At 35.3% G+C, this 14,720-nt stretch overlaps 2 protein-coding genes across 9 annotated transcripts; one reads left to right on the plus strand and one right to left on the minus strand.

Annotated features, from left to right (window-relative positions):
- The first annotated feature begins 1,338 nt into the window (after positions 1 to 1,338).
- LOC122291908 (enoyl-[acyl-carrier-protein] reductase, mitochondrial) lies at positions 1,339 to 6,002 on the plus strand. 2 transcript variants are annotated; one of them, XM_043099954.1, is made up of 10 exons: positions 1,339 to 1,614; positions 1,705 to 1,802; positions 2,886 to 3,017; positions 3,190 to 3,333; positions 3,437 to 3,539; positions 3,719 to 3,818; positions 4,106 to 4,182; positions 4,284 to 4,362; positions 5,404 to 5,522; positions 5,636 to 6,002. In XM_043099954.1, the coding sequence occupies exons 2-10, from the start codon at positions 1,757 to 1,759 to the stop codon at positions 5,727 to 5,729; spliced, it is 894 nt and encodes a 297-aa protein (XP_042955888.1). In that variant the 5' UTR covers positions 1,339 to 1,614; positions 1,705 to 1,756; the 3' UTR covers positions 5,730 to 6,002. The 2 variants fall into 2 exon arrangements, with proteins under 2 accessions (XP_042955888.1, XP_042955887.1); XM_043099953.1 differs by having other exon boundaries at positions 1,340 to 1,594.
- LOC122291907 (uncharacterized protein YKR070W) lies at positions 5,961 to 11,601 on the minus strand. 7 transcript variants are annotated; one of them, XM_043099945.1, is made up of 13 exons: positions 11,358 to 11,601; positions 11,155 to 11,258; positions 10,870 to 10,905; positions 10,541 to 10,614; positions 10,270 to 10,310; positions 8,638 to 8,709; positions 8,329 to 8,530; positions 7,944 to 8,039; positions 7,779 to 7,846; positions 7,467 to 7,668; positions 7,267 to 7,350; positions 6,728 to 6,783; positions 5,961 to 6,423 (listed from the first exon to the last, which is right to left on the minus strand). In XM_043099945.1, exons 1-13 carry the CDS (start codon positions 11,483 to 11,485, stop codon positions 6,330 to 6,332), a joined length of 1,257 nt encoding a protein of 418 aa, XP_042955879.1. In that variant the 5' UTR covers positions 11,486 to 11,601; the 3' UTR covers positions 5,961 to 6,329. The 7 variants fall into 7 exon arrangements, with proteins under 7 accessions (XP_042955879.1, XP_042955882.1, XP_042955880.1 ...); XM_043099948.1 differs by having other exon boundaries at positions 6,728 to 6,788; XM_043099946.1 differs by lacking the exon at positions 10,870 to 10,905.
- Between the last annotated feature and the right edge of the window lie 3,119 nt (positions 11,602 to 14,720).

The following is a 14,720-nucleotide window of genomic DNA, read 5'->3' on the forward strand; positions in this document are numbered from 1 at the left end:
TCAGTATATTTAACAAATGAACAAAGCAGTTCTTAAATAGTTCAAGCTCGGTTCATATATTCAGTCCGAATTTGGTATATTTAATAAATGAGATGTTCGTAAACACTATTATGGCCCAAATATTAAACAAACAAAACTTATATAAACTTAACTCAACTTGATTTAGGCTTATAAACAAATTTTGTATAAACTCGACTAATTAGCTGGTTTGAACTCATTTAAAAAACTCGTAATGTGTTATATTTGTATGTGCCATTTTTATTACATGTTAGTTGTATTTTATATACTTTTTCCAAAGTGTGGATATGATACTTTGTATAATTATTTTTATAGAAGACATTTTATGTCATTAGTTATCTTCTTTATTTAGTTTTGTGGATTTTATGAAAGGTTACAAGATATATCAAGCTATTTTTTATGTTTGTAATACAAGTTATTTTATAAACATAGTTAGTTATGTAATATAGCATTAATATTATATATCAATTATTTGCTAAGTGTTATATAGATTAAAGACTATTGATATGGCTATACTTGAATGAGTGAATGCATATTTACTTGAAACGGTTACCAAATTAACTTTATCTGATTAACTATAACTTGTATAAATAATGCATATCATAACGTAGGTTGACAATATTTTTTTCAGTTAAGAAATCGTATCATTAACTTAATTTATACACAATATAGTTTTCATCGTAAATGATAATGCGTATTATAATTTATTACTATGACTTATTGTTTGAAATTAAAATACTCATAGGATAGTTCCTATTATGGTATGATCATATTATGATATGATCAGTTTGGACTAAAATCCTTCGTTCTTTCTATTCTTATACATTTAAATAGTTTAATTTATTGCATTTTATTTTACGTATTAATTTTTTAATTTATAAATATAAATTAATTTATTTTATAAAAAGTTATAACATAACAGTCTTTTAATCAAAATTATTCGGTTGAATTCGGATACGAGAAAAGGGTAGTGGTAGACTTACTATTCTATTACTACCTATTCACTACTAAAGTGCATTACAAGTTTTTTTATTTTTATTTTATTTTCTTTTAAGTATTTTTTTAACATTCTTAATCACTAAAAAACATTTAAAAAAATATAAATTTATTAATATTCACTTCTTTAATCATTAAATAAAATAAAAAATTAAAAAAAAAATTAAATATAGAAAAAATAGTAAATAGATTATGGTAAAGTAGCAAGTATATCATTTTTCACGAGGAAAACTCAAAATACGTTTTAGCCGGAAGGAATTCAAAACCTAAGACCAAAACGACACATCGTTTGAACGATTAGCATAAGAAAAACTGCAGAGTGGATGGTACGGAACGGAACGGAAAGTACTGTGATTCTGGGAGTTCACAGAGACACAGAGAGAGAGAGAGAGAGAGAGAGAGAGAGGGTGATGGCGTCGTTGCGATCGGTGGCTCTGAAAGCTGTGAGTGGAGAATCATGGTCCCGCATTGTTCCGCGGGCCCGAGCCCTAATAAGAGTGCGAGCTTTCTCGGCCATCATGTCACCTCCATCCAAGGCCGTTGTCTACGATCACCACGGTCCACCAGATTCTGTCACCAGGTCCTTACTCCCAACCCATGGTACCTAGCTTTCTTCTTTAATTCTTTAATTTTTATTTTGGTTTCTAAGCTTTTGTTTTTATTTTGTTTGGGTTTGTATTTCGGTTGCAGAGTGATAGAGCTGCCGCCTGTACAAGTGAATGAGAACGATGTGTGCGTGAAAATGCTCGCTGCTCCTATCAATCCCTCCGATATCAATCGCATTGAAGGTTACCCTTCTTCCCATTCATTTGCTCGCTGCTCCTATAACCCTAATGCCTTGATTATGATTGAAAACTAAGAGATTACCCTCTGCTTGGTTGCTCGTTAACCGGTGGAAAATATGAGGAAGTAGAAATGGAGTTTCTTTAAGAGAAATTACGCATTATCATCTATCAAAACCGGCAATTAGCACCCAAAACTCTCAAATTTTAGGAACTTGTGTACCCTTCTTTTAAGATTTTACCTTTTTATTTTTTGTCGCAACGGTGTCCTGGAATAGCATCCCAACTAATCCGAGGGTGCACAGGCCATTGGCAAAGAGTTTTTTGCAAGTGTATCTCGGGTAATTCAAGGGGAAAATCCGTGGATCCTAAGGCCCTAGAGATTGATTGCACCAAGCGGATTTGAACCTAAAATCATGTCACACATCTTATCTTTTTTCAATTTTAAGGATCAGAGCTTAATCGAAGGTGCAAATTTTCAAAATTTGGTAGTTTAGGTCGTCAATTAGCAGTTTTAGTAGTTTTTGTAGATTGAAAAAAGAGTAGTAATTTGGGAGTCCCAAAGGTAATATCCCCCTGTAAAATAAATTCTTTTTCTTCATCTATCTTTCCCAGAAGAGAGTACACTCTGTCTAACTGAGGTAACGATGGTTAAGATTGAGGGAAATCTTTAGCTTTGTCTTTTCCCAGATACTTCTTTTGATAAACATGTCTCTAGTACTTCTAAAAGTCTATGAAATTGGATCTTGAGTTATGATCGGTGAATCAAATCCAAATGCAGGGCAGTCATAATAAATTCTTTTACATAAGATGTTAAAAAAAAAAAAAAAAAACATCAAATTTCTGGTTACTTAAAACTGGCATATAAAATCATTAAACTAGCACACATAAGTGACGCTCTTGTGTATATCCTGTATACACGTGCCTCTGTCTATTTCATGCTCAATAAAATTGTTTAACGATAAAAAAAATAAAAAAATAAACTGGCTTATAAAAGAACGCATATTATTATTTTCGTTACGGACATACATCCTGACTGGATATTCAAAATGATTTTGGTTTTAAAGTTAAATGCGGATGCTGCCATAGGTGTGTACCCTGTGCGACCACAAGTGCCTGCAATTGGAGGATATGAAGGTGTTGGAGAAGTGCATTCGGTGGGCTCTGCCGTTAAGGGTCTCTCACCCGGAGATTGGGTCATCCCATCTCCACCCTCTTCCGGTACACTTGCTTTTGCTGATTGATTTTTCTTTTTGTTTGACAATTTGAGAAGTGTTATCCTGTTTATTCCATTAAGGCAAATAACAAGGAATAGAGAGAGTATTTTATGGATGGAAGACTTTTCATTCAGAGGGATTGGACAAATATTTTTCCTCTTTTTATATTTTCCCAGGGACATGGCAGACCTACATTGTGAAAGATCAGAGTATTTGGCACAAAGTTGTTAAGGATTCACCTATTGAATATGCTGCCACTATTACTGTTAATCCTTTGACTGCTCTTAGGATGCTCGAAGACTTCATTAGTTTAAAGTCAGGTATTGACATTACCTCATTTTAGTATTTTTCTCTTTACCTGCTTAAACTTTTCTTTTAATAAGTCCCTGTACCTCTAAATTGTTACTAGTTTGGTTTGAATAGGGGATTCTATTGTGCAAAATGGGGCTACAAGCATTGTGGGGCAGTGCATAATTCAGCTTGCACGATATCGTGGTATCCATAGTATAAATATAATACGGGACAGGTGCTTATTTTAAATTTTGGGTCAAATCTCATGAGCTTGTTTACTTCCATGTTTGCCAGCATCTAGATAAAATCATAAACATTTAAGCTGTGCATGTTAGATTATCATTATCTTCTACTTCTAGAGAGAACTTTTTGTGGGGAATCTGATTTTCACTTGCCATTGTCTACTTCCTACAGGGCTGGATCAGATGAAGTAAAAGAAAAGCTAAAAAATTTTGGTGCTGATGAAGTTTTAACTGAGAGTCAACTGGAAGTGAAGAATGTCAAAGAGCTTCTGGTATTGTCATATATTGACTCATAGTTGATACTTTCTGATGTTAATTTTTTACATATAAAAAAAAAAAAAAAAATTGATACTTTCTGATGCTGTGGGAATTAGAGGTGTTTACTCTTATCCCATGCGGATTGGATGTCGAAGGCTTTGTTCTGTGGCAGTTACTTTGTTTCTAGAATGCAAGATGTCTAACTGATGTTTCTTGGTTTTAACATGTCATTAATATACTTCCCTAACCATTACTTGTTTAAATCTGATGTTATTGAATTTATTTGTCATAAATATTATAGGCTAATCTACCTGAACCCGTTTTGGGATTTAACTGTGTTGGCGGAAATGCTGCTTCTTTGGTTCTTAAATTTTTGAGGTATGGTATGCAATGCGTTATTTTTTAGAAAGTCAAGCATGTTTCATTTGGCTCTAAATGATTTATTTTCTTCAATGTGGGTAATGAGTTTTTGTTTTCAGGCATGAAGGAACTATGGTAACTTATGGTGGAATGTCTAAGAAACCTATTACTGTATCTACCTCATCTTTCATCTTTAAAGTAAGCCGTGCTTTCCTTTTTCTTTATCAGTTCTAGTCTTCTACTTGTTAATTTACTCATAAAAAAGTCCTCTACTTGTTAATTAATAGAACAAGCGTCAGCAATTATGAACCTGTATGTTTGTACCTCACGGTAAGCTGAGATGAGGAGTAAATGTGACTTAAAACAAACATTAGAGAATGATCAATTAGAAACAAGTAGGCTAGGATGACACTTAAAGTGACCAAAGCCTTTCTGATGTAATGGGCCCTGATTGAGAAAGTCTGGTCACATGAAAAGAAGGCTAAGCACTCTCATCGTATCAATATGAGCAGAACCAGTTGAAGTTATTGGAGACAAGTAAGTTATGATACTTTCATTATGAAATGTAATGAGTAGACAATACAAATAAAGCTGAATTCACCATGAACGGGCCATATTGTTGCTCAGTGTGTTTGCACCGTTTGCATTTTGCTTTCTTGAGTAGGTAGGACGGTACACACTGGGTCTGAGCTGGATGTATATAAGCTGAACCAGGCTCTATTCGAGCTAGTGATGCAACAAACTTAGTCCAATGCTATCTTCTAATATTAATAGCAGTAGAGAATGATGCCTGCTGGACTTCTCCTTTTATTACTAAGCTGAGATGAGTGGTCATTGATAGTTCACTCTCATGGACTAATCTGTACTAATGGAATTACATGAATCTCCATTACTGTTTGGAAATTTTTTTCATGGTCATAATTAATTAAGATCTTGAAGATAGAACCAAACAGAAGTTTTGGAGTTCAGAAGCTTAACACAGATCTGTTCGACCATGCATTTGTAGCAGAAATGAAAGGGAAGATAGGACTGACACAACGTGATAATTTTTGGTTGCCTTGTTGGCAACGAGCCTTGGGATGGTTTCATATGTCAAAGTGAACAGTCTTTATACTTTTCGATCTTGATATAATACTTTTATCTAACTAGAAAAATAATCATCGCTACGACTATCATGAGATTTATGTCTGAGTGTGATCTAAAGTTGCATCTATACATTAAAATCCATCCGTTTTGCAGGACCTTTCTTTGAGGGGATTCTGGCTGCAGAGATGGATGAGTGCGGATAGAGCAAAAGAGTGCAGAAGTATGGTAGATTACCTGCTGAACCTAGCACGAGAAGGGAAGTTGAAATATGAGTATGTTCTACTTCATAAACAAAATTCCAACCATCTTTTGGTTTACATCCATCTGATCATATACCATGGCATTGATTGCACATGTTAATATATTGATGTGCCTATCTTTGCAGAATGGAACTGGTTCCGTTTGAGAATTTCCACGGTGCATTGGATAAGGCACTTGGAAAACTAGGCAGCCAACCGAAACAGGTCCTCACATTCTAGTTCTTAATCTCAAGTTGACCAAAGGTCATTGCTGTGTCAACCTTGATTCTGTATATTGTGTTTAGGGTTCGGGCCTTGGATTTTGTATTACACCATGTCATTATACACTCCTGTGACGCAGGATAGTCTGAACTTCCAGAAAACTTGATTTCGTTATTATTGGGGGATTAGCAGTTAAATTGCTTAACTTTGTAATCAGTTCTTTTAATAGCAGATATGGGGGAGATAATATGATAACAGAAAAATAAAATGCCAAAACTAGTCCATTTTGCACGTGGAAGGACTTCAATAGTTCTTTGTCCAATTAGGTTTTCATGATTAAATGGCAAAAGCAGACAGTCGCCACTTGTGACAAAATTGTAATGATGGTAGGCCACTCCTCCGCTAGGTCCCTCATGTATTGGCTAACTAGCTTTCCCTTCTAATTGCCCCGTCTTCACCTCTTGCTCCCCTCCCATACATTTTTTTTTTTTTTCCTCTTTATGGTTTTGGTAGCTAGATCTGCCGACCACCTTCTTTTTTGACCTAGACATCGCCAGCTCGCCATATCCTTGGCGTGAGCCTTATGTACCGTCGTGTGCGATCGTGGATAGTGCCATTCTAACTAGTGACTTGCACCATGTCCAGGTGAGACTCAGCCACTGCACACCATTTCCAAGCAGCCTCTTGAGCGACCTGGATCCTGGTCTGTCTTCTGCAAATAATGGAGGCACACAACTTTGGAAACAGTCAATCGTACACCATTTGCTAACCAAAAAAAAAGGGAAACTTAATTTTAAATTAGTCAATTTCATAAATCGTCATCATTACAAGAATATATATAACCTCTTGCTAGGCGAATAAATGACACAATGAGTTCATGAGATTATGCAAAACAAGATCTAGTTCATCGTTATTCAATTTGGGTGAAATTCCTAGACTGATTTCCCCAGACACCTGTTCAGTGTCACAAAAGAAAACCCAAAACTGAGGAAAAACAACTAGTTCAGAAATTTTACGAGATGCGTTCCTTTCTCAATATATAGTCCACCACTTCTTCCACGGTGTCAACAACCTGCACTAGCAACACAAGGGTTCAGATAATTTATCCCAATTGAAGACACAAATTGGTTGCAAATTTATCAAAATTTTCATCTCCATTAATATATTCTTCAGGAAGCTGTGCTTAGTCTGCCCCCAAAACTTTTCGTTTGTTCCAAGTAAAAATTAAGAAGCAATCCAAGATCAATTAGATATTTCAGCAACCACCTTCTCCATTATCCCTTCTTCAGCCCACTGCTGAGGCAGGGTTTAAGCTCGGATTGGACCAAAATCTTCTCCCAGTAATTCCACACCCCCCCCCCCCCCCCCCCCCCCCCCCCAAAAAAAAAAGAAACGGGTTCTTGGTACTCTTAAAACTTGATTTCCTCAAAATATTAACAGATATAACCCGGGCCCTGTACCCTATAAGAATTTGCATCCATGGAATTGCAATTTATTTTATTGGTTTTTCTTGATTTACAAAACACACTTCTATTGGAGTTGATCAAACATTTACCAGATCTGCTGGAAAATCAGCATCATTTTCCTTTCCCTTAAAAACCCCTGTCCTCGTCAGAATGGAAAACCAGGGATGCCCGGCCTGAAAATGCAAAATGTTATAACCTATTATGCCTATTATGGTATCTTCAGACACCTAATGTAGATAATGAACCTTGGTATTCCTAAGGCATGAAAGAATGAAATCAAGAGACAAACCTGCCTTGCACCTTTGATGTCAACTGTAGGATTATCTCCAACCATATATACTGTCTTGAAATGACTTTCGTCAATTGCATGATCAACATGCAGCTTATGGTCAAGAGATGACAGAAGCTGCTTTAGTACAGTTTCAGCATTCCTAAATACAAATGAATTTGGCTTCCCAAAAGATGTATACTCTAGAGCGTTAGGGTGGATTCTGCATATTAAGACTAGTGCATTTAACTTTGAAAAAGAATTACTGCATAATTCAGACAATAGATACAAAAAAAGTAAGCAACCATCACCTTTAACCATGTTCCCTATTACCTATTGAAAATGGATTCTAATGCAATTCTGAAAGCTCCCATGCCAAATCGCTCAGAAGGAAAAGTAGCCTACCTTTGGTGACACCTTGTTAGTACCTCATTAGGTTTTACAGAAGTAGTTACATAGAAACTCAAGAAATTAATTTTGTGACTGATCACAACTAACCTGATACTTAAGGTCATCATGCGCAAAATATAGAGGTGGTTGGTTTCCAATTTCCCTTCCAGGAAGACCTCCGGTTCTTAAAATGTCACATAGAACCTGGTACCAAGGCCATTGTGGTCAGTTGAGAACTTGAAAGTTTCCAATATCAAGAATATTACACTTGAGATGCAGGGCAGGAGACCACCTATAATAATTCTTGCATAAATAAATAAATAAATCAACACACTAAATGCGCATTAAAGTTTATATGATCAGATAAGCTATGAATTCAGGATAACCTGATTGCCTCTGCCCCAGTAACTTCCCACACAAGTAAATAAATAAATCAACACACTGAATCACATAAAAGTTTATATGATGAGATAAGCCATGGATTCAGAATAACCTGAATGTCTCTGCTCCAGTCTACAGAATCACTAACAACAAATGCCGCCTGAACCCTCTGTGAGTAAAGACTCTTTGTTTGAGTTATCTTGTTAAAAGTGCTACTCTGATTGGCAGCCAACTTACTTGTCCATTTCTTATATTTTGCCAACGGATCAATGTCTTCAAAGAAGGATGCATACTCATCTATAGAGAGCACATTTCTGAAAATAAAAAATATGTCAGCACAGAAGTCCTTCAGGGACTCCTCACGCCATATTTGAGAGTTTATACAGACGTATTAATGGCGTTCAACAAGCAAAAGCCTTACTTAAACCCATATTCAAACATCACAGCAGCAGGTTCACCTTTTCCCACAGCAACAATGAATTCATTCTCATATCTGCACAACACATAATGTAAATACTAAAGAGAGTACTGTAAGATATGATTTTATTTTATCAATGTAACAAATTAATTCTCAATTTTACTCAGATGTTTTAACTTTTTATGCCAATCAAAGCTACAGTTTTCAGCATTTGGGTTTTTATCTTTTTTTACTATTATTAGTCCATCCTTGATTAAAAAGCGCAAAAGACACAACTCCAGTACAAAGGAAGTATACAAAAGAAATGCCAAGCTAGAGAATCAAAACTTTTATTATTGGGGTAACATATCATAAGATCTACATCTTTGTTCAGCACGCCTATTCTTGCATTGGGATCTAACTCTGTCAAACAGCTAGTTACCCCAATAAGATCTAATTCTTTCAGTTAGTTCCTTCTACAAGGTGCTGAATGCCCAACAGCTAGTTTCTTTTCTGTGGAAGAGCATGTGGAGGGTCCATGTTCCTTCTAAAGTGGCTTTTTTTATTTGGACTGCTGCACTTGGGAAGATTTTGACAGTTGATAATCTGAGGAAACGTGGCATGATTGTTCTGGAGTGGTGTTGTATGTGTAAGAAGAAAGGGGAATCGGTTGATCATTTACTTTTACATTGTGAAATGCCTAGGGAGTTATGGATTGGCATTTTCAGTAGAGCTGGGTTGTGTTGGGTAACTTGGGTTATGCCTAAGAGTGTGGTGGATTTATTAGCTTGTTGGAATAGGCATCATACTAGCTCTCAACTGGCTGAGGCATGGAGATTGATACCTTTGTATTTAATGTGCTGCATTTGGACGGAAAGGAATGATAGGTGTTTCAACAATAAGGAGCGAGCAGTTGGGGAATCTGGAATTTCTTTGTGCTTTCTCTTATTCAGTGGTTTTCTGCTATTGTTCTTAAGGGAGGGAATGTTAATGAGTTTTTGTCTTTTTTTAGCTTTCTATGATGAAATTAGGTGTCTCATTTTGTATACTTTCTGTGTACATGGGCTTTGCCTAGTTTCATTCCATTCAATAAAGTTTATTACTTATATTAAAAAAAGAAAAAAAAGAAAAAGAAAAAAAGTCTGTCAAACCCCTCTAGGTCTAAGCTTTGAATCCTCTTGAGTGCAAACAATTTTTAGGGGCCATCAAACTGGGAGAATTTTTGCTTGAATTACCCGATATGCACTTGTGGGAAACTCCTTGCCTAGAGCTTGTGGACCCCTGGAATTAAGTCTAGACTATGCTCCCCGGTGCCAATAAAAAAAATATATAATTCTGCCATATAAATCTAGTAAAATAAAATATAATAATTGAAAGTAACTGAATGTATGTGTTTTTCAAAATGTTTTAAGCAAGTGTATGCATGGGTTGCCATCAGAGCCATATATTATGGGGCATTAATTCACCAGCTGGAACTTCAACCCATCTATTACTTCAGCACGAAATTATGTCCTTGTCATCTTTATGTTGTTTTACACACTCCATGAATGTGTGAAGAGATGCATGAAATCAATTGTATTTGACTTTATTGCACACCAGTGATTTGCATACAAAACTGGATATTGATGATAGATCACAGTTGGTTTGAAGGCATACCTATCCACTAGTTGTTTAAAAGGAGAATGACCTTGTAATACCTGCATGATAATTGTGGTTCGAAGATGAAACAAAAAGCAATCATCAAAGAGAAATCAAACAAAGGTTCGGGAGTTTGAGGGTCAAATGATAAAAGTTTTGATATCATATTATATTTATGTGATCTCTCAACAGGTCTGATTGCTGAGCAAGAATGATAAGTAGATGACAATAGAAAAGGAAGGATAAATAGCACTTAAAAATTATTTCTGAAAATCTTCCTTAGCATTACCTGTGAGGATAAAATGTTTACACCCAACAGTTCACTTAACTGGAAGGCTCTTTTCGATTCACGAAAACCACCTCCTGTTTGATTACAGAACCAACACTAACCGTTAGATACTTCACTGAGGTAGCGCTTCACGTGCCTATATTCAATTCCAGATTCCCAGGTCTTTGGGACAATGCCATACAATCACTCGGGTCTCTGCCCAGACATTGAGCCTAACACATTTAACTTTCAACCTTAGACCATATCTAGGATTTGGACTCAGAGAGCTATGAATTCGTTCAATTAACATTATTGTAAGAAGGACCACAGAATACTCATGGATGACTTACCATTTGTCAAGAAAACGTAAGGAATCTTCAAATAACCTTCTTGCAAAATAAAAACAACCGATTACATAACTATATAGTGTTAGAAAATGCCTTTAATTATACGAGAAAGCAAAAGTTAAGACTTAAGACTACCAATTTACGAGATATGAATATTATCCCTGGGCACAAACTAATAATCAATCATCAAAATGTGAAATCAAGCAGATACCCAAAACCAAGTAAACTAAATGTCGTGCATATATACGTACACCCACAAACACAAACACATAAATTAAAGCTTAGTACCAGAGTCATCATATAACCTTCTCAGAGCCTGGGGGGAGCCTCCAATCGGCGTGTCTTCGCGCAGAACGACGCCATCGATATCGAACGCGATGCCAAAAGAAGGCCTGCAGTTCAAAGACGTAGAACCAAAGCATTAGGCATACACGAATGTCTGAAAAGATAAAACAGACAATTACAAAAAAAAAGAACGCTGAGAGAATGACCATTGAGACTGTGAGGAAAGCTGAGAGATTGAGCGAGAGAATAATAGGGAGAAGAAAAGCGAGGGCAATTGCTTTGTATTTGAGCGCTGGGATTGCGAAGCCCTTCTGAGTATTCCAAAGCTTCCCATCTTTTTCTTCAATGGACACAGATTAACAAAATAAAAATGAGGAAAGAAAGCTCTGGAAAACAAGGGAACACAGAAATCTCTTTCCTTTTCCCACACAATTTTTACCGTATAAATTTTTGTAGCCGATGGAGTCTTTTTAACACTTTTGCGTACATTTATTTATTTATTTACATTTCCAACTTTTATATAATTTTAGATATTTAAATAGGATCATCCTATTGGTTTAAGAAAAATGCTATTTATCTCCTCAAATTTATCATTTAAAGTAATCACTCAAATATTTTATATTTCTTTTTTATTATTTTTTTCTTAATAATTAAGAAAGTAACTAGTGATTTGTATTTTTTATTAATAATTAAGGATGTTAAAAAAATATTTAAATGAAAATGAAAAAAAATTATTTTTATACTAACAGTACGCTTGGTTTAATGTGAATTGAGCGGGAAAACAATTGTATATATATTATTACTCATTAATTATATAGTCATTTAAAATCTTAGAGCTTTCATTTTTAGTCACTTAAAACCTTTTAAGTAGTTGTACCATTAAGGGTTGTGCTTCAATGGTTCTAGGGTTATTTCCAAGTGATCTAGCATGTACTACAATGTTTTTAAAACCGTTTCACACCGACTGGTACGACTGAAATTTGTCTTACCAAAACAATCACCAATACAAGACATATTGATATTTCATTTCGTTTTAAATTTTAGTCGATTTCAACTTGTTTTGAGTGCTTAGGTCGGTTTCCAGTAATCCTCAAGTTATAGTAATTGTAATTTTTCGTACATGGTTTAAAAACCCATTCTCACTTTCTCTTCTTTCAGGCAACAAGAGTTTTGTTACTTTTCTCATTGCCGCAAATTTTGATCAAATCACTCTAAGTTTAAGAACCACTCCACATGCATGCTGCAGCTTTGATCCCTTAGAGTACCCACCACATCTAACTCCCCAAACCTCAATTTTCTCTAAATTTTAGGGTTTAAATTTGGAAAAAAAAAACCCCAAGTGCATGCTCCATTTGCCTCCTGAAAATAATGCTTGGGTTTGGGATGCTATAGTGGCCCTCCATACATCCCTAATCCTCATTTTGGTTAATTACTCCCATGCAGCTTCTCTCTTCGTGTCCTACTTGCTACCAACCCTTGTTCGCATCCCAATCCAACAGTCCCTTTAGTCATTGTCTTCGGCAAGGTGTAGTTGGCAAGTGTATGCACCTCCCACACACACACACACACACACTCTCTCTCTCTCTCTCTCTCATTAGAATGCTCTATACCGATTATATATTTTTTCACCTATATTGGTTCATTGCTCTAGTATTCCTTGAGATTTACATTACACTGTGATTTACTCGAATGTGTCTTTGATTATTCCTTATTATTTATATTTGGGTCTTTGATTTTGGAGATGTAGTTATGAATTTGGAACTTGTCATTTCTACAGCATTGAAGCTCTGATTTACATGTTACTTGGATGAATCTCTGATTTGAGTTTTTTACAATTTTACATTTGGGTCTTTGATTTTGTTATTATAGATGCGATTTCTAGGTTATGATTTACATTCTCATACATTTGGGTATCTAATTTATATGTTACAGGCTACGAATTTGACACTTGTCATTTCTGCAACATTAGGGATGTAAATGTTTTCATTTGGGTATCTAATTCGATTATTCATTGTGATTTACATTTGGATATCTGATTTACATGTTACTATAACTATGAATTGGAACTTCTCATTTTTGTAGCATTGGGATTTACATGTTCCCATTTAGGTAGATGATTCAATTATTTCCTATTATTTACATGTTACGATAGCTGTGAATTTCACTAGTCTTTTCTACAGCATTGGGGCTATGATTTAGCATTACTGTGGCTGTGATTGAGGTTAAGTGTAATTTTCAAATTATGTGGTTGGCATTCGATTGGAGTTGTTGTTGGGATTATATATGTAAGTGCAGAGGTTGTATATATAAGTGCAGGGGCTGTGATGATGGTAGGATTGTTGGGTGTACCCGAGTATAATGTCAAAAACTGTAGTGAATGCTCATTGATCGGTATGGCAAGGTAACCCAGATGGCTATCCTTACTATGAAATTTTGACAAAGGCAAATGGGATTTATAGCCATCCTATCTTACGTCCTTTGTTATACTTGAAATTGTACCATTCTAAGCCTATGTGATATATAAATATAAATTGGTTTGGTATTTGATTTTATCCTATCTTGTGCTTTAATGGCTTATTAGGTGTGCATGAAGGCTTGGCCCTTGTTGGTTCATGTGGCATATATTTTCTGTTTTAAATTGTACCTTATAACTTGTTTAGGAGTTTGATTTTGTGATTTCTGGGTATTACTTGGTTGGTTGTGCTGCAAAGAGCCTTGGCCCTTGTTGGTTTATGTGCAAGCTGGATGTCATTAGTTTTGGCAGCGACTTTGTGCATTGTTTTCAGATTTGGTGTGTTTTTCACATAAAACTTGGTTGGAGAGTTGAATGTTGTGAATGCTCTTAGTTGAAGAGGAGGAGAAGACAAACTGATGCTCAATGTTGTGCCTTATATTTTGTGACATTCTTATGATTTTTTTTATTTTTTATTTTGTATTAGATGGTGTATTCTTACTAGTATAAGTTTGTTGATTTCTTCTACATCTAATATGGGTTTTGAGAGCTCTCTTAGGTAATGAGTTCCCAATTATAGTGGATTAGAAAACTATGTACGAATGGTGCATAATATAAACTTGCGGCAAGTGTATGCATTTTGGTTATGTTAGATTGCATCTTCTTTCAAGGATATTACATAGATTTTGTAGCAACCTTCATGTATCAAACAAAATATGAATTTGTCTATTTGAAAGTAAGTGAACCACACCTTGCTTGCATATCAACTATAATTTGTGTAATTGTTTTGATTATTTCTAGCTTTTTTTCATGTGTTTATTGGGAGCTTATTTTGTAGTCTCTTCTTGTGGTTTTTCTTTAGTTACCTACTCCACTAGTTGAATTGTGATTTGAATCATTAATTCTTTGCCCAAGCTTTTTTTATCTCTTTTACTTTTCGAGAAAACCTATCCATTGAAAGCAATGTGTTCCACTTCTTTCATGATGTTCTTGTTTGACCATTTTATTGTTGTTTGTTCCACTTAGCATGTTGTTTAGTTACATTTTGCATGATGTTCTGTTCCAGTATTGTTGGTTGGATTTGTTTGTTGATTGCTAAACTATATAGCCTTCGGCT

Source organism: Carya illinoinensis, chromosome 13 (assembly GCF_018687715.1).
Source record: "Carya illinoinensis cultivar Pawnee chromosome 13, C.illinoinensisPawnee_v1, whole genome shotgun sequence".
Lineage (NCBI taxonomy): Eukaryota > Viridiplantae > Streptophyta > Magnoliopsida > Fagales > Juglandaceae > Carya > Carya illinoinensis.